Consider the following 20,332-nt stretch of genomic DNA (forward strand, 5'->3'; position numbering starts at 1 on the left):
CTGCGAAACAAGCCCCCTCCCCCCTCCCCCCTCCCTCTATTTCAATTCGCCGTCCGGCCCCCGCCGAGTCGGCTTCATAGATATTGGCCCTCCACCTCAACATGTTGTCACATGAAATTTACGCCCACAAAACGACGCTTACCTCTTCAAAATTGGCTAGCGCGAAAATCAACAAGGACTAAGAAGGAACACTGATGTACAGGACAGGCGCTGATGTACAGCGCCTGTCCTGTACATCAGTGTTCCTTCTTAGTCCTTGTTGATTTTCGCGCTAGCCAATTTTGAAGATTATGAACCAACTAGCCCAACAACGTATACTCTTAAGCTTACCTCTTGTACAGGTGGCCCACTCTGTATTATTGTGATTCGAAGTGGATGTCTCTCACCTAAACGCTTTAAAGCGCAGCTTTTAGGCGCCCGTTCTTGCGTTGAGCGGCGTCGCCGTCGGTGGCTTAAGCTATAGACATGAAAAAAAAAAAACAGGATCGATGGCAACTCTTTCAGACTCTACCTATGAAGAACTGTCTGTAAATGTGTCGAATCCACACAGCGTTATTTCAAGGCACTCAGTAGTCTCTTGTAACAAAAATAATGTCATAATATTGTCGCCCGCTTGAAATTTTTCACGCCGCGACAACCCGACTTACTCGCCCGGCGGCCTTCGTCTGCGAGGAGAGGAATGTTACGCATATGGACAAAAAAAACGAAGGCCGGTGAACGTGCTGGCCGCTCCGAGGCAGCTGAAGAAGAAGACGACGACGCTGGGATATTCAACCTGTTGGCCGCTCCTGCGCTCACCTTCGCGACCAAATAAACGGCCCCTTCAAGGATCGTTCACACCGACGACTAGCAACGGTTGCGCGACCGTTTGCGACTGGCTGTCAAAAAGCGACTCAAAGCGACCGATGTTCACACCTGCGTGCGACCTATATCGGTCTTAGCAAGGGTGGATCTTTGGCCTTGTTGGTGCGACATGTGCATAACGTTAAGCGCAGTACTGAATTGACGAGGACGGGACAGGACAGTGTGTGTCACTCCCTGTCCCGTCCTCGTAAATTCAGTACTGCGCTTAACATTATGCACATGCTATATCGGTCGCCACATAGAATTCACGTCTGCTCGTATACAGCTTGCATTGCCGTTGCCCCGTAAAATAGGCTGACGTCCTGTTCCTGCCCATGTGATTGGTTCCGAGATTTGCGACTGCAGTCGCGCGACTGAAAAATCGAGCAGCGAGCGACTGAGCCAAAGCAGTCGCTCTGCGACCAAAACAGCCATTTGCGACCGTTTGCGACCAACTTAGTCGCGCGACCATTGCTAGTCGCCGGTGTGAACATGCCTTTAGTCGTATACGTCTCGGCCTCCTTCGAGCATCACAGCGTGGTTGAGATGCGGGGTACGCGCTCACGGTATTGAATGCATATGTCATGAAAGGTAGCACGTCATCCCAGTTCTTATGGTCGGATGAGACATACATAGACAACATGTTGATAATTGTCCGGTTGGTGCGCTCCGTAAGCCCATTCGTTTGTGGGTGGTAGGGTGTCGAGTGACGCAAGCGGGATTCACATAAAAGAAGAAGCTCCTCCACGGCATCCGCTGTGAATTGTCGTCCGCGGTCGCTGATGATCACGCGAGGTGGGCCATGTCGGAGTATGACGTGTTGCAGCAGGAACAATGAGACGTCACTGGCCGTTGCGGAGAGAACGGCCGCCGTCTCAATATGTTAATTTATGTGTGTTACAGTAACTAATCCAAAGTTAGATGTAAATAAATATTTATTTATCGTGAAGTCATTCATGCTCTCTTTTGGCATAAAGAAAATGAAATATCAGGCTAGAAATACTGTGCAAGATCAGTTTTGCTTATGTCCATTTTGAGCAAAGCAAAATTATACTTTCACATGACTCGCAGAAAGCGGCACACCAAGTACGACTTGAACGGCTCCAGCGTGCACGAAGTTCCGGGTCCTCAGCTCGCTTCAAACGCTGGTGTTCAGCGTCGTATGCTGGTCTCTTTGCAGCCTTGTCTTCTGCGTTGCTTGCTGTTGTTGACGCCGACGACGGTGAGGGTGGGGTAACGTTGCCTTCAACGAGTGGTGGGACGCTGATTGAAGGTACTGCTGCTTCCATCGCATCTACTCGAGTCAAGCAAAGCGTCAAGTCAAGCGAAAGCCAAGTAAAGATGCCCTTGACTGAATTCCGAACATGCGCTCCGCCGCTAATATACACACCGCCCGCGTTCGAGGAAGAGGAGGGAGGGACGGAGAGGAGGGAGGGAGAGGGGAGGAGAGGCTTGCTGCCGGCACGAGACGAGCCGAGCATGCGCAGCGGGGGTGTGGACGGCGCCGCCGACGACGCAGGTGCGACTAAGGAATGCTCCGCATTTAAAATTATGATGTATGGCGTACTGGATACCTTGCATATGTACTTGCATTAGTTGCCCCAAGAGTTTTACTTTGATTTTGGTGCGCGTTAAAGAGCCCCTGGTGGTGAAATTACGGAGCCCTCCACTACGGCGTTCCTGATAATCATGTCCTAAGTGTTGGATGTTAAACCCCAACAATTATTATTTGTTGCCCCATAAGGGTTCAGAACGCGCCTAGAAAGGCCGCTCTTCCAGCTTTCGATGGGACTGTGATGCACGTGCCGCGCAGGGCTGGCGTTTTAGACCGCAGCTCTTAGGGGCCCGTTCCTGCATTGAGTGGTGTCGCCGTTGGCGTCGGCGTAACCGATAGAGCGAACGAGGACGAAAGAGAGCGAACGCATAGCACTGGAGCGCTGCCAGTTTCTGTGGCAACATGTAACGAATTTTACATTGCGGAAAGCCAAAATTTCAAACACAGTTGGCGTTCCCCCAACACGAAGCTACGCTCAGAATTCGCATTAGGCAGTATCGCAAACGTCAGTGGATTTTTAGAGGCGATGCACCTTAGGGTCTCGCCTTGTCGGCGTGTCATGCCATCGTCACGTCAGTGTATCATGTCGTCGTCTCATTCCATCATAAACGGGTATGCGCCACGAAAATGGGGTAAATCCCACCACTCGCCACCGGTCATTACTATGCATATTATGAGTGAAAGATTCGTCGTTACTGCCTAAAACATTATGTTTGGCTTAGCAGCGGTGTCAAAATCCCCGACGAAATTTATCAAGGAGCTCCAATTTGTTATCTAAAACCACGATAAAATGCAGCAGGTAACGAAGCCAAGGACTTTATAGGGGTCCCTAATTGTAGTTCGGCTGGCAGGGACCGAAACTGCGGCCTTCGGATGCGAAGGTCGCTTGTTCGCTCTCTACCAGCGGCACCTTGCTTTTTCGTCCTCTTTAATTTCTTCACATCTATATCAAAATTGTTACGGCACACTTAGAACATTACTAAGAACGTCCCAAATACTTTCCTTGGCTTCATTACCAGCTGGTTTTCATTAAGGTTGCGTCAAACAAAGAAGCGAGCCCTCGGAACTTCCCTTCCTTCATTTATCTAAAACCAGAGACACAAACGTGCCTCTCTATAGTAAAGTCATCTATTTGAAACACCACTTCAAGTATATCTCCACAGCCATGGTGCGTTAGTGGACGGGTGGCGAGTAAAGCAGTAAATATTAAAGATTTTGCTGTGGGAAACACTGGCGCACACTTCATGCTTCGCCTCTGCTCAGGTTTCACGTCAGTGGAGCTGAAACATCAACGCAAATTTCGCGATGAAAGCACAACACGCACTAAGATCCCACCACAAACCCGCAAGCACAAGCGATCATGCACTCTAGGTCAAAATACGGAGCCGGGGCCATGAAGCCGCACTTCGGCGATAGACCGGTGGGGTGACGCCCTTTATCGCGCGCTCTTTGGCCCTTTGCGCCATCTAGTGGATGATATGTACGAGCCTCTGGTACGCTGAATCACCTCAAAGATCTGCGTACCACCAACGGTAAATGGTGTATATAAGTAGCTCGCCGTTAGTGTGTTGGAAGATGTTCGCGGTGGAGTGGTTAAAGGCGTCGCGCCGCGGAGCAGGTCTCGTGTTCCCATCTCTACTCGGGCGCTTCGGAAAGGAATTTATATGCGAAGTATCTTAAGGCGGAGCTCAATCCGGTGGTGGTGGTGTGCGGCGTGACCACCCATACTGCGCATGCGCATACCCTCTCCACACCTCCTCTCCACTCACCCTCTCCCCTCCCCTCTCCACTTTCCCTATCCCCTCTCCCCTGCCCCTTTCCACTCTTCCTCTGAAACGCGGGCTAGACATGCCGCAATTCTCTCCTGCGCAACGCCGCGATGAGCTCGAGCGCATGCGCGTCCCCTCCGCTTCTCTCTCCTCTCCCACGCTGCCCCCCTCTCGCCCGCCTGTCGACCGCGTTCCCCGCTCGCCCTGTGAGAGTTAACGGCCAGGCTAGATGGAAGATACGACGCGCGTAGCGTTCCACGACGCGAGGTCGGTAGCATGCCCAACGAACGCCAACGGAACGCGATCGTGCAAGTGCTCCGGCTTCGCATCGCCTCATGGTCCTTTTTAGCGGGAGATGGTGTAATTTTTTTAACAGCTCAGCTCTTTAAAGGGGCCCTGCAATACTTTTCCAAGTAATAATCGAATGGCCTCATTAAGAGAGCTTATTGCCGCACGAATCGATTGCCGCAAAAGTTTGTAAAATCCGTCATGCACGAGCGGACTTACAGGTTTTGTTGCACGCTTCAAGCGCTTTCTCTCTCCTTTCGTACCAGCGAGAACACTGAAAGCTTTAAAAGCGTGCGAACTTGAGCTTGTTGGTACATATTCATAGTAGCAAACAGCGCGATACAACGAAGACAAGAAAGACCAAACGGGACTAGCGCTGACTACCAAGAACTGCGTTTATTTTTGCTGCACAAATATATACGCATTCTGGAAAGAGGAAAGACAGAGGAGAGGGAGAATAATTTCCTAACACATGCGCACATGCCCGGATTTATCAACTAGCATGAAACGCTCGACTGTGGAAATATTTAATATCTTAGTCCCTTAGGGTGATAGGTGGGGAGCTGACGCATGAATGATCAGCAGCATGGATGGCAAAGGCTTCATATATCTCCCGGGCGCGGTTGTCTCGGCAGCAGCGCATAATGCGCGTATGGTGGAAGTTTACGGTGCAACCGCATTAACCACAATGCATTGCCAATTGCTACCTGTTTTAGTTCTAATTAGAGTGTACTAGAATGGGGGAGTGCCCGGAACGAGCTTCGTAAAGTGAAGCCCAAACGGGTCAATCCGCTTGCGGCGCTGCGATCGGTAGTCTGCAATGTGTCGTCGTTTAAAAGTTGCGCACAGCTCCGCCGAAGTGGTGCAGGTGTAGAATGCCCGCTTCCCACTCAAAAGGCCCGGGTTCGAATCGCACCTGTGGATGGTGGGTTTTTATTCTTTGTGTCACCTTTTATAGCTGTGACAGTTTTCCTTTGTTTCTTAAAACTAGCCTCAATTGCTACGTGTTGCTTCAAAAAGTAGCGCAAAATGTGAGCTAATTTGACAATGAGCGCAGTTATTTGCAGCCCCACTGCCCCGGATTGAACAAAAACGTAAAGTATGGCCTCTGAGATTTTCGCGCGTATGAGACTCGAAACGAGATTTCACATTTTACGTTACTTTTTGTAGCAACACGTAGCAACAGAAGCTAGTCTTAAGACACAAAGAAAAATTCATACAGCTATAAAAGGTGGTAAAAGAATAAAAAGCCACCATGTAGAGCTGTATAGTCCAGGGTTCGACGGAACACCGTCTGGCGAGTAGCATACATTTCTTGCAAATAAACAAACACTCGCCAAAGTTTCAACGAAAAATAAGAATTTATGACGTTTCAAGACCACTACGAGTCTCTTGTTCACATACAAGCGTTAGAAGTAGGGCCGTGCCTTTATACGCGTAGTAGATGACGCAGTGATCTGGTGTAAGTATCGGGTAGATTTCCACGTGTCCGATTAAGTGTATGAGGCGTCGACTGGATTAATAATGATTCCAAAAGAAGGCGGGATGACAGTGATTTTTCGGTGCCGATGAGTAGACAGTCGCTGAATTTCAATCAATGTTGTGACCCGTGTTAAGATGATGTTCAGCTAGTGCGTTGACGGCAGTATGTCCCTTAGCTACGTCATTCTGGTGCTGCTTGATACGCCGCTTGAAGTTGCCTGATTCTCCTATGTATGATGCGCGGCAGTCTTGACATGATATCTTATATACCATTCCAGGGTAGCGTTCACGTTCCAATGGATCGTGAACTACTCGTGAACTACTTCTACTACGCATATAAAGGCACGGCCCTACTTCTAACGCTTGTATGTGAACAAGAGACCCGTAGTGGTCTCGAAACGTCATAAATTCTTCTTTTTCGTTGAAACTTTGGCGAGTGTTTGTTTATTTGCAAGACATGTACAGCTGTGATTCGAACCCGGGTCTTTTGAGTGCGAAGCGGGCATTCTGCCCCTGCACCACTTTGGCGGAGCCGCGCGCAACTCTTAAATGATGACACATTGCAGACTACCGACCGCAGCGCCACAGGCGGATTGACCCTGTGTGCTTTCTGTACATGGATGCTGCGGCCGTTCTGAGCACTCCCCTGTTCCAGTACACTCTAGTTCTAATGTTGTTAGGATGTTCTTGCAAGCGATCGCTTACACAGCGGCTAGTCTAGGGGCGTAGCCAGAAATTTTTTTCGTGGGGAATCAGCCATACTTCATAATGTTCGTGCGTTTGTATGTGTGCGTGTATATATACGCAAGAAAAATTTAAAAATTTCGTGGGGGGTTTGAACCCTCACATCCTCGCTCCTGACTACGCCCCTGGGCTAGCCTGTCCTCTGTAGATGCTGCCGCAAGACGTAGGAGCCTCGTAGATGGCACCGACTGCACGGAACAAAGCATGCCACATGTTTTCATTGCACTCCGAATTTGTACTCCGGCGGAGAGGAACGCATGGGGGGAGAGGTTCGTTCGTCAGCGCGCGTCATGACCTCTTCTTTTCTTTTTTTTTCGAACGCACGGCTTACTTTCAGTGTGATCGCCAGCGCGCGCGAGCATGTGGCGGCCTCCCGCGGCGGCCGCGTCAACTATGCAGCTCACGATGCTCGTATCAGCCAATGACCTCATTGTTTAAACAGCGCAAAAAGACGAAGACACGAGAATGAGGACCACACAGGACCCAGCGCCTGTCCTGTGTGGTCCTCATTCTCGTGTCTTCGTCTTTTTGCGCTGTTTAAACAATGAAGTTAAACCAACTAGCCCAATTTTACACACTGTTGCAGCCAATGACCGTAGACTTTGGGCTTATGGAGCGGTCATTTGGGTTTATGGCGTCGTATGTCGAGGGAAGAGGGAAAGTTTTTTCTCTCCTCTTTAGAATTATTTGTAAATTCTAGGACGCGTGCGGCGCCGTGTTTGGCTCGCGTGTTCTCAGGAGCCTCAACTATGATTGGCAGCGTTTTCTAACCATGCTGAAAAAGTGCTTTAAGCTCGTAGTAACGCTGTGTATCGTCCGCGCCTCAGAAAGCGGGTATGGACCAAATAGATACAGAAAGATAATGAAAATTGGCAGGTCCCACGTACCGTGGGAATCAATGATATGCGAAGCGTGCATAAGGAAGTTTTCTATGTCACTCTTTTGATATCAGCATCACCACATCAGCCACTTATCACGTATTTAGCCACTTAGCATCAGGCGGACGGTTGTAGTACTCAGTAAATATATTTACAAATTTTATACGAACTGACGTATCTAGAAATGACGCAAGGGTGTAGCAGTGGTTTTCATAGTTGCGTAACGACGCCACGACTAACGTGGGCACTACCAGCACCAGCAGGCTCAATTGTTGTTCTTGCACTGGACCGTTATGGGGGTTAACGCGTCCGAACAACGCTGCGGTGGTGGTCAACGCGCACGAATACGCGTCCATGTGTGAACTTCGTTAACCTGGGCACCATCCATATGATCATCCAGCACCACAAGCAGAACAAGAGTTGTTATCAGATCGGTCCGTTATTGCGGTGACGAGGGGCCTAAGTACACTGAAGTATAATGTATAGTTGTGCTGTTTACATTCGTGGATGCCTCCTATAAGAAATTATCAATGACACAACCGTTCCTCGTAGTGTGCACGAGGTCTTGGCAGGCCCTATCCACATCGAAAACGTCTTTCATAGACTGTGTGAACCAGGTGTTAAGTTTTGACACATCCACATTGTAGTCATCGGCAACGATGAGCAGCGTGATCCTCTCGGCAGAGTTGTTGTTGCGAGTAGTCACCGCGGTTGTGACCTTATTTTCCAAGAAACGTTGATAAGAAGCTTTTTACGGAGTCCTTTTGCGCTCCGGGGCTCAGGTAAATGGCGGTGAGAGCGATGTCGCTGTCGCTGCAATTTATATGCGCAACATACACGTCGCCGTTTCGGCTGGTTGCGTCTGTGTCTTCGTGGTCTGGTGGTTGGCACAGTGCGATGGCAGCAATGTTGAAGCTGCACACTGCTGTGTTCTTATATATGGCCACGCCGGCACATCTGCAGTGAGGCCGCTTGCGGTGGGCGACGCACTGGAATCCCCTGATGTAAATGGCCTCATCGCTGCAGCTTCCAGAAAGGACCAGTATGCAAGTTTGTCGGAGCACAGTGTCTTCGTCAAGGCCATGAACGCGCGCGTGCCGAGACTGGATGTTAAGAGCGGCGAGCGTGTGGTGTTGTCTGTTATTGTGGCGCCGCACGAGGGCGCCAGCCTGGTGTGAATATCATACGCAGCTTTCATTAATGTATTCCTCTGGTGTCGTGCAATGCTTCAATAAAGCCGTCATCGGCAGCTTCAACAGCGCTGCCGATGACGGCTTTTATTAACGGTCTCGCATTTAAATTACCAATGGCTGTTCTCACCATTCCTGGGTAGATATAAACTGCCAAACACCTGTGGCGCATACCCGTACACAGCGGCCCGTGGTAAACGGGTATGTGCCACATGTGTCTGCAGGAAAGCGTTTGACGAGGCACGCGACAAGATTTTCGCCTTATTCATGTCATGACCCGACAGTCATATTCGTCAAGTACTCTTACCCTCCCATGCCAATTTAGGTCTACACCAAGTAAAGGAGGCGATCGTGAGAGCACCCGGCCGTAGGCGCCTAGATAGATAGATAGATAGATAGATAGATAGATAGATAGATAGATAGATAGATAGATAGATAGATAGATAGATAGATAGATAGATAGATAGATAGATAGATAGAAACTCTCAAAGTGCCAAAGGTTCGCTAAGAAATGCTTCACATTTATTCATATCTGGGGGTTCACCTCCCGAAACCACGATATGATTATGAGGGACGACGTAGTGGAGGGCTCAGGAAGGTTCGACCATCTGGGGTTCTTTAACGCGCCCCTTAATCTAAGTACACGGGCCTCAAACATTTTCGCCTCTATCGAAAATGCAGCCGCCGCGGCCGGGATTCCATCCCGCGACCTTCGGGTCAGCAGTCAATCGCCATAACCACTAGACCACCGTGGAGAGGCAAAGAAAGATGAAAGGAAAGAGAAAGTGACCAAAGAACTCAAGCTGCCTTCGCCAGGTGGAGGGACGAACGCAACTCTAAATTCGTCTTTTCCGCGGCGGACGGCGCATCACGTGACCCCGCGTCACAGATTTGGACCATCCGTGCAGCGTACGTGAACATCGCGGACGGAAAATGCGAAGCTATTTTTCGCATCCTCATTTTGGCGGTCTAACACAGCAGATTTAGCCGAGGGTGCCATTATAGGTCTGGCAACAAGCGCATCGTTTTTTCGCTCGCTTTTTTTGGTGCATTTAGCCGACGAAATCATAAGAGTCTGGCAACGGGCGCGACCTTTTTTTTCTTTTTCTTACGTTTTGTTGGGGATTTGGCGCGGGCAGTTCGCTCAGGTTGCTCTACCTACGCGATGCCACTATGAATTTATGCTACGACGCAACTTTTTTGTCTTCTGCATCGTGTTGAGCCATATAGTCCTCTTTCCAAAAAGACGTTCTTGCAGGAAATCCTCTCCATACTCTAATTCCGAGAAAACAACAGCCATTGCAGCTAATGGTCTTTTCCTTTCACACTCCATCTTCAACCGACACGACACGACAAAGACAAAAACCTAAAAAACAACTCCTATATCCCCCACGCTATCTAGAGAGAGAAGAAACAAGCAAACATTCGCACACTACGGCCTCTTAGACTTTCTAGTCCTCGAGCGACCGTAAATCTCTGAGGCCATGTTCCGCCGGTAGAGGCACTCTTTAAGCCTACAGCTCTGAGAAAACGAGTGCGGCTATCGAAAACGGCGCCAAATCGTCATGAATACTTTACGTCGAAGCTTTCAGACACATACCCAAAGCAAATACAAGCGTCAGTCTGGGACTAACGGGCCACAGAAAGCACGACGAAGAGCTTAAAGATTCGAAGCGGGCAGCTCTTGCTTCAGACGGTGCCGCCATGTTTTTTTTCTCTGCCGCGTTCGTCTGCTCGCTTCGTCCGCCGTCTGGATGCGCTTCGCATCCGGACTGGCGACGGAACCATCGTCCGCGGAAGAGATTTCCGCCGAGCCGCCCATTGTGTGGATACACGCTTATTGTATATCTTCCAAGAGTGTCTTTATCGAATATTTAAACCTCCGGTTCAACTCTCGGACAACAAAATGACCTTCCTTGTAAATTGATGGAAGTGTAATGCAGCAGTTTATTTGAATTAACGGGTCCTGTTCAATTGTTGTAATAACACGAAAGTGTTTTATGCCGGGTTCCACCACGGCTTCACTGACATCATTTCCGTCACGGAGGCGACGTCAACAACATGCACACGTAAGACGAGAAAGAAGAAAAAAACGAGGAAAAGTTTCATTGACTTGGATGACGCGGGAGTCGATCCCACGACCTCTCGGTCTGTGAAGCTGGCCGCCGAACTGCGCCTTTAGCACGCGCGCTTTAGCTTCACAAACGCGCCCATATCTCTCACCTTCTGCATTTGGCGGGGGCGGCGTGGCCGTCTCGGATACGTGAGATGAAGTACTGCATCGTGGCACTAACCAGCGCCGACAAGGAGCGCTTAGGTACTTTAAGCTTTCGGTGGAGAGGTCTAGCCACTCGGCCACCGACGCTCGTTGCAGCGAGAGAGACCGGGAAAAGCAAAACGCCTTCCGGCGCTGACAGCTCAGGCTACGAACTCTGCCTTTTGCATTCCTGAAGCGCTGTGGGGTATACGCATGAGCACAGGCGTAGCTTACCCTACTACTGGGGAGCACCCACATTGGCATTTCTCTCCTCAAGTGACAACGCTTTAAATGAATGCATATCAAGTACCACTCTTATGTGCTTGTTGATGCCATCTTTCCGCGAGGTTCAGCATATGTTGTGTCCATGTGTATGTTAACTACTTCAGCTACCACAAGATTTAAATCTTAATCTTTGGCTATATTCGCCTGGATGAAGATGTGCCATTGGGCGCCAACGTGGGTGTATCAACGTCAAATGATGCTATAGTTGCCAAATACCGATAGACATTTTGCAAGCTCTTCCATCAATGAAGAATAAAAAATGAGCTGTACTTCTTTGAAGACACGGTGCACTTTTGTGTTATACTTGTTCTTATGACCGAGGGATCAACCATTTTTTGAACGACGAAGCTGTTATTAATCGAGGCTTTCATGTCCGGGGTTGTGGTAGCGGTGATCACGTGTCCTCGCAGTGTGGTACGAGCGGGAGGGCTGCGTGTGCTACGAGGGTGAGGGCGGAGGATGTCGACGGGTGAACCTTCGCGAAACGCACAGTGATAGGATGATGGTGAAGCGCAGCGGAGTGTAAAATAGCCTGTCAGTGTTGAACAGTTTGCGCTTTCAAGATGCTCAACATTTCTCATTCTCCCGATGAAGCCGCCCGACGTGAGCATGAGCGAGAGCCATAGGTCGGCAAACTCACTCATGAGTCGACTCACTCAGACTCACTCAGACTCATATCGAGACGTGAGCCTGAGGCTGAGTGAGTCCGGGTGAGTAAAGTTTTTGTGAGTCTGAGTCCGAGTGAGTTCGGTTGGGAAAAATTTTGGTGAGTCTGAGTCTGAGTGAGTTCGGTTGAGGAAAATTTTGGTGAGTCTGAGTCCGAGTGAGCCCTAAGGACAAAATACATTCCGTGAGTGAGTCTGAGTGAGCTCCACATTTTTTGCCGACCTGTGGTCCTATCTACTCAACTTTGGCATTACTGCCAGCCCTATGTCAGCTCACGTTTATACTCCCATATACTCCCGCATACTTCAACGCGCTACCGTTCATACGTCAGCTCAATATTTATTGATCAGAGGCGTGAGTTGAGGAGGGAGAGGGGAGGAGGTGCCTTGACCTCCCCCCCCGCAAACTTTTTCACGACAAGTTACTCATAAAATATCTCGTGTGTGTCATGAGTTTCAATAAAAAGTTCCTTATTGAAAAGCAAACTCCGATAACTCGTATTTGAAGGTACGAGATCAAAAGGTGCTAAGTAGCGCACCGATTATGCGAGATATTGGCGTCAAAGAGCATTGACACTATGGTAGAAAAAGGATAAATAAATGCTTACGGACTCATGAGTCGACTCACTCAGACTCACTCATACTCAGATCGAGCCGTGAGTCTGAGTCTGAGTGAGCTCGAGTGAATGAAATTTTGGTGAGTCTGAGTCCGAGTGAGTCCGGTTGAGAAAAATTATAGTGAGTCTGAGTCCGAGTGAGTCCGGATGAGGAAAAGTTTGGTGAGCCTGAGTCAGACTGAGCCCTGAGGGTAAGATATGCTTCGTGAGTGAGTATGAGTGAGCTCCACATTTTTTGCCGACCTATGGCGAGAGCTGACGCGCGAACGGGCATGTCGTCGCCGGGCCAACCACGATGTTGGCGCAAGAGAGGCCCGACGCTAAGCGCCAACGGACGCAAGACTTGATACACATAGAAGTACTATATAGCCTTGTGAACGACGGGAATAAGCTTCGCTGTTTCTACAGTGTTTGCGAAGGGGAGCTGGCTGGATTTTTTTTCCATTTTTCAACCTCTTTTCTGCTAATCTTTACGTGTTCGCGTCCGCTATCGAGCGTATGCTTACAGTGATATTGTTTTACGGATTTTTAGGTTGTCAAATACGTAATATGTGAGATAACCGGAATTGCAGTAGTATCTAATTTGTATACGCTTCTGTAGAAATGTAGGTTTCACGTGAGCGCCTGTGGTGTCTACCTTGCTCATTTTTCTCTAACTTTGCTTGTCATTTTTAGAGGCATTGGATTAGACGCCATGCGTCTTCGTTTGCTTGTCAGTAGAAAAATAACTTTGCATACTGTCCCTCATTTGCAGCCATCTTTAAGGTGGCGACAAGCATTGCCATCGTACACTGAAACGTTCGCACGGATATGAGTTCTGAACAAGCATGACAACTAGAATCGCCTTTTTGTGCGTCTGAGGTAAAGGGACGACGTGTATCTCACCACGAGAAACTGGGACGCGACCGCATCGTCACACAATAAGGGTCTGCACATTTTCGATGAGCTAGCTTGTTTTGTCTAGTGACATAATAACGACACTCTCTTTTACATAAAAATTGCACTCCCTTTTTATACAAACCCACCACACATGCTGTCACAACGAAAACACTGTACGATGCTACCGCAATGCAGTATTCATAGTGCAAGCCTAAGAGCGTGCGTTTTGACCAGCTGGTAGAGGACGACGCGCACAACCCCACATTTGCTGAAAGGAGCATCTCGGCCTGCCCTCTACGATATACGACTAAACGAGGTTCACTACTGTCATAACGAAAGATGATATTTCAAAAGACACTACCCTAAAGCTCGACGCATATCACCGCGAAGCACGTATCAGCACTGCACTGTTAGATAGCCGGTGTGGCCACGGACATGATCTGATTCGGTGGATCACCATGCTGAACTACTTTGGCCTAGCCAGGCGGTGTCGCCATGCCATTCCAACGCTTCTACCGACCACTTGCAGGCGTGGCTCCATCATTAACCTTCAACGGATTTGAAGCTCCACTTCCTTTACCGTAGCAGTATTGGTGGTAGAGGGGTTACGGCACTCGGCTGCTGATCCGAAAGGGGCGGGTTCGATGCCGGCCACTGCGGTCGAATTTCGGTGGGGGCGAAAGGCTAGGCTCCCGTGTACTGTGCGATGTCAGTGCACGCTAAAGAAACCTAGGTGATCGAAATTTCCGGAGCCCTCCCTCCCTGGTAATCATATCGTCCCTAGTAATGATATTACGTCCCCAGTAATCGTATCATTGAACATTGTTGAATCATAGCCTGGTTATGGTGCATTAATCCCCAGAAAATAATTTAATACATTCGATGCCCTTTTGTTTTCAGCCTATGACAGCAGTCTCGGACACATCAATCTTTTATAAAACCTTTTTCTTTTGCCGCCATTGCTCTGTCAAGAGGCCGTCGCATCCTCTCACCAACTCCGTCATCAACGACTCTCCAAGTTCCGCAATTTTTATTCATGTTCTTTTTCAGATACCACACAATACGCTCACTACGTGTTCAAGGCCTTGGACAAGGATAGGGCTGGAGCCATTAACTTCAAGGTAAAGGTGATTTTTATTTTCCTGTGTGATTTCGTTTTTTTTCAGTAATGTAAAATATAATTGGGAAACTAAACGGAGAGAAAATATCACAGTTGCTGCAGCAAAAATACTTGCAAGCAAGATTGCATCTGACGGGTAAGGGGTTCATACGGATGGCGAAACTCTGTTATATTTGACGCAGTGACTTCAGTTTGAAAAATAATGAAACAGCCCTTTAGACAGGGCAAAATGCAGACGAGAGATACGGCGCCGTTTAACACCAAAGTTTATTGCAATTCAGCTTCTCTAAAGTGCTGTTTCATTCCCTCTCACATTGCACCCAACAGGCAAGTCGAGCACACTGCTGCACGGTCATCAGTGCCTGCACCGGTTAAATTAAAGAAAGCTATTTGTGTTACTCTTTCCGTAAAGCATGCTCACTGGCTAGTTCGTGATGGTTAGTTCCAAGGCAGCACTGTTCTTCTCTTGTTGATGCTTCCTATTAAATGTATGCGTTCTCACCCTGGTGTTTTGCTGATAGTTTGCTCGCTATAAAAGACAATAACTAGAGGGCTTGGAAAAGAACAACTTTATAGAGGACGTGCACTCTACAATGAACTCCCAGGTGGGAGTAAAAGGCTTGTCCTCTAGTGAACCACCATTGCGAGATTGTCATACTCCGGCTGGCGGGAATTATTGCGCGGCGCCTACGAAGTTTTTTTTTTTTGCTGTTCTTTTACTCCGGCGGCCAGGAATTCTTGCGTGGCATCTTCGGAGTATTTTTCGCTGTTCTTTCGCTCTGGTTGGCCGCAGTTTTTTCGTGTCACCTCCGGAGTATTTTGCGAATTTCCTTACTTGTCTGTGCGGAATTTTAGGGAGATGCATCGGGAATATTTTTTCTTTCCTCCGCTGTTACAGTTTCTTTACTTGTGTCACGCGCTAGTTAAATGAAGGAGGTCTCATGCGAACACTGCAGAGTCACAGTGTATTTTTTTCCACAGAGCTCTAGCAGATAAAATTCAAGAGAACATTGGGTTCTTAATATTTCATTTATTAAAAATAAGCTGCATTGTCTATCGAGCATTTGAGAAGGAACAAAGATGAAAAAAGCAATACAAGAAGGAACGAAGATGGAAAAAGCAACCAGAAGACAAAGCAGAAGCCAGATCACGTGAAATCAACAGTACTCAAGTTTCAAGCACAGCGCGTCGAAATGAAGCCCACAACTCTGAAAAACAATCCACTACAAACGAAGGAAGCGCAGTTGCCGGGAACCATCCACGAACGACCATCCATCAGATCCATTGACGACGCAAGGGGTCAGCTTATTGCTTCCGCATAATTTAGCGAAAAAATTTGTGCATGAGAAGTGTAAATCATGCCGCAGACATGAAAGCTGAGCCACAGATACTCACTAAATCTCATACGGGTGACATGAGAACACCCATGTTCTTACAGCATAGTCAATACTAAAATTGACGACAAGGTTTCAGCGCCAACTAAACGGACCACAGAAAGAAGGCAATATCGCAAAGAAGTCAACATCGAGAAGAAGATCCCATGTACTGCGGTGTCAGCCAGCCGCTCTGTGATAAAAACACTCCTCCTCGTCGCAAGCAAAGTGTAAAACGCGCGCAAGTTTTCCACGCATTTCTAAATCGATACCTCCACTTCTGCCCAATCTTTCAAAACTATTTTCACTAATATGAGCGAATTTCGGTACTCTCGACGATGGTATCCAGAATAGCTCTCCCAATTAACTTGCTAATTTTATAAAATATTGCTGATTATTACAGTTGCATTTTAATATGTGCTTATCGTCCTACTTGCCGTGCATTAGGCGCTTACAGTTTGTATGCTTATGCCATTCCGTAAGAAAAACGTACCTCTATTCTGCTTTGCAAAACAGGCTTCAAAGCAGCTAGGCGTTGTACCTTTTTGTCTTAATTTGGTGCGTCCGCTCTCTCATCAAGCTTTTCGTAATGGACATTTCTTGAAATACTTATTACGTGAGCATGTGTAGTTTCCAAACGTACAGCCTTGAGCACAAATGAGAAAAAATTTACTCCTACCTAACAAAACAAATTAAAAATAAAAGGTACAAACATTACGCCAGCTATTCCAATTGCGTCTTGAATATATTGTCACGTGCGAAAAGAAGGTCCCCCGGCAAGAAATACCAGGATGGCAGAAAAACTGACGCAGGTCTGACAATATGGCCGCGCCAAAAGCCAACAAAGACAGATCGAGAGCGCGCGCTGTCCCAAACGACTTCTTCGTTTGTTTTTGCTAGATGCGGGCTCGTGCTCGCCGCAGTTCATCATTCAGGTGGCATTATTCCCCCACTCAAAAAAAAAGCATCGCCTCGGTGCTCGTGCAAGTAGACATGCATAAGAAGAAAAGACCAAACGGGCACAGTGTGGACACTTCGTAAAAAAGAAAGAAAAAAAATTGGCCGCGTATCTGCGTGCTTCGCTGCAAATGTCGTCTAAAGACGATAGAAGAGGCACTGCGTGGGATATGGACGCCACCTGGCAATACGTCGGGAAGCATGAGTGCTGCGTTGCGGGCTGGTAGACCCGGCGCAGCGGCAGGCGAAGACCGGCGGTGACCAACGCGACCGGCGGGGACGCCAGCCAGCCCGAACACGCGGTTTGGCGCGAAGCGCCGAAGCAGAAGAAACGTCTGCACTCAACGAGTACTCTCCACACACTCTTTTATTTACACGTCGCCTGGGTAAAACAGGAATGCCAGAGCGGTGCCCCATGGCATTTGTACAGTGCAATACTGAAGCGAAATCGAAACACAACAATGAGCTCGTGCAGAGGGCACGGAGGAAGGCAAGTTTCAGCGCAGTCGCTAGTGATGTTGCGCCTCAGATATGCGTAATGTTTGCTTTTTGATCAACAATGTACACAAGTATGAACCTAGTAAGCCGTTCAAGATGGCTGGCCCTTGGGCAAGTGGTTCAGCTGTGGCCGGGTGGCTGAATCGAGTGACGTGCCGACAAACAGAAAGACAAGCCAAAATTTCTGCGTTTAAGTTCCCCAAGAAAGACTATCATCTTTAAAAAAGAATGTGCAAAGCGCGGTGGGGTAGGATTGTACCGGCTCACAGCCTCGGCGTACGATGCACGTCGGGACTCCGTCCGGGTCGAGGTAACATCGGGCGAGGTAACATCGCTGGAAAGCGGGACTTGCAGAGCATGCTGTAGTTCGCTCCTTATGAGGCTGGAGATGGATCCTGCAGCAGGGGTTTGAGGCAGGCAGTGAATCCTCTGTAGCTCGTCGCGTACCGCTGATCTTATGAGGTCGCAGAGAGCTTCGATATTGATGTTACTGCCGGCAGCTCCAATCTGGCCCATCGGTGAAGCGACATTGATCTGGCGGTTGTACACAGGCGACCGCTGCTGCAGCATCTTTTCCATGGTCGTAGCTTCGGTTAAAAACTCCGCCACTGTCTTCGGGGGACTTCGAACGAGGCGAGCGAAGAGCTGCTCCTTAACTCGTCGCATTAAGTGACGCAGCTTCTTATCTTCTGCCATAGCCGGGTCAGCACGACGAAAGAGGCTCGTCATGTCCTCAACGTACATCATCACGCTTTCGTTCGGTATTTGAATGCACGATTCAAATGTTGTTCGCCATTCGCGAGATCACAAAGTGTCGTTTGGTGCACGGCACCATAACACGGTTAAGGCTCCCGCAACTTGTTGCTGTCGACGACAACCTTCGTTGACGCTTGTAGTCACGTATAATGTCCACGAGGTGCACGGTATGATTTCCTTCTTCCGAACGCGGCCGAAGGCTTCGCACAATCCTCGCTGCACTTCGATTCGGGTGACTTGGCCTGTGTCATTCTGGTTGTTATAAAAGGGTTCGATTTCAATCAATCGATGACGCTAGGTTTCCAAATGATACAAGTTTATTTACATATTTACAACTGCTGGGCACGTAAAGAAGGATCTTTATACCATCGTTGCTAGAACGTCTCTCTTCACTCCTTGGCCGTCGACTCACCCCGTTTCGGCCACCTCCTCTCCTTGTTAGCTACACCGTCCGGTCCAGCAAAGGGGGCTACAAGCCTGGTCATCATCCCGCTGGTCATCATACGCAGGGGTCACATCACCCAACCTCTTCCGGGGAAAGGCAAGTGTCGGTCAGCGACCACGCGACGGTTCGGGCGAAAGGGAGGATCTTTAACATTGGTTTCTGGGGACCGGCCGTCCCGCGAGGCTACCGACGTCACTCCTCCAGCAGCCAATGAAAGCCGCTGGGCGATGCGCCGGAGTATGTGCGGAGCATCCGCCGGAGTGCAATCAGGGAATGAGCTCCGTTTTCCTCCCTGCGTCATCCGCGGGAGTAAAACAACGCCGAATGAATGTATTCGGCACATTCCGATGTATCCGAGTTTGAATGAGGCCACCGCAGTTTGGCGGGAGCATCACCCCCCAAGACCTCCCAGATGAGTATGTTTTAGTTTCCAGTGTGCATCCATTCATTGTAAAACACTGTGTGCATTTGAGTTCAATGGATCCATTTTTGGCCAAAGAGAAGCTATCAATTCGCCATACTCGTCGTTCTGCGGTTTGAGGTGCGTCATCGGGAATATCAAGAACCATATCTTGTTTCACGTCATTTACTTCACTTTAGAGTCTTGAAGCAATATATTTATCCGTGAAAGAGGCATGGGGGGGGGGGCAATGTTCAGTAGTCGGCATCGGCTGCCTCAGTAAATTGAACATGACAGTGTTTCATGACGTAGGTAGTGCGTGTCGTCATATAGCTTCTCAGAAAGAGATTCGGTTCTCTGAAATACTTCTAAGTGCGGTTATTTCCTTATTACAATGTGATCAGGCATCACCCACAAAAACCTGCAGCCACCACTGGTCGCAGACCACGCTGCTGTGTTTGAAAACTTTGCGCTTGCTTCAGACTGTTCTGTATACATTACACCGCGGACACGAGTAACCCAGTTTACTCTCGAGCTAACACGAGCATAGCCATAACGCTGGAAGGTTCGATAACGTTTATTATAAATGCCGACGCACTTGAGAGAGGAGCCGGTTATCCACGACCGAGGTCCGTACTCCTGGTTATCTTTGTACAGTGAGTGTGGCTTGCAATTTGATTCTTCTTTTTTCTCGGCACAATTTGTCCTACAAAGAAGTTTCATCTTTACTGGCTTGAGTGTTGCGTCCTTTGCCGGCCCCGACCACCGACGCCAGTCGTCGTTCTCCAACGCTTCTCGGCGACTGAGCAGGATGGAGGGGAGAGACAATCAGCGCACCTGCGGTGTCGCCTCTCCGACGCTGTGCAGATCTTCTCACCTATCTGGCCTTGTCCCGTCCAGATGCGACAAAGTGGTGTCAACGAGCCGCCGATTCCCCATAAGGGCTCATTCGAGGTGTCAATCATCAACTGGACGGGCAAACGCACCGGCCACACAACCATTGGAGGCGCAGGCGTGATCTTCATTATGCTCCTGCCAGTGATGCAGGATCCTGGCCACCGCGTGGACAGGAGAAAGAGGGGGAGACCCCAACCATATTATTTAATCCGGCGCACTAAAGAGCTCCAGTGCCTGCTCACTGAGATCGGAAGCACGTAAATAAAGTATTCTTTTCCATCCACTGGTTCTGCTCTCGTGTTCGCACCGGCCACGCATCGCCAGTCCCAACAGTATTCATAACAATGAGCCGATGTTATCTACATTATTCAAACTAGCTGTAAAATATCTCCGCTGAAAGGAAACCAACTCTAAATGCTACTCGCAATGTTTCA

General features: G+C 48.8%; 1 protein-coding gene across 3 annotated transcripts in view; it reads left to right on the forward strand.

Annotated features, from left to right (window-relative positions):
* The window catches only part of LOC119375883 (Kv channel-interacting protein 4), a 380,219-nt gene that overhangs the window by 287,217 nt on the left and 72,670 nt on the right, over window positions 1–20,332 (forward strand). For all 3 annotated transcript variants that reach the window (XM_049411313.1, XM_049411314.1, XM_037645918.2), the window contains one exon: window positions 14,503–14,573. In XM_049411313.1, the coding sequence (XP_049267270.1) occupies window positions 14,503–14,573 (71 nt within the window). The remainder of the gene's footprint in view (window positions 1–14,502; window positions 14,574–20,332) is intronic.

The sequence above is a fragment of the Rhipicephalus sanguineus genome, unplaced genomic scaffold (assembly GCF_013339695.2).
Source record: "Rhipicephalus sanguineus isolate Rsan-2018 unplaced genomic scaffold, BIME_Rsan_1.4 Seq10031, whole genome shotgun sequence".
Lineage (NCBI taxonomy): Eukaryota > Metazoa > Arthropoda > Arachnida > Ixodida > Ixodidae > Rhipicephalus > Rhipicephalus sanguineus.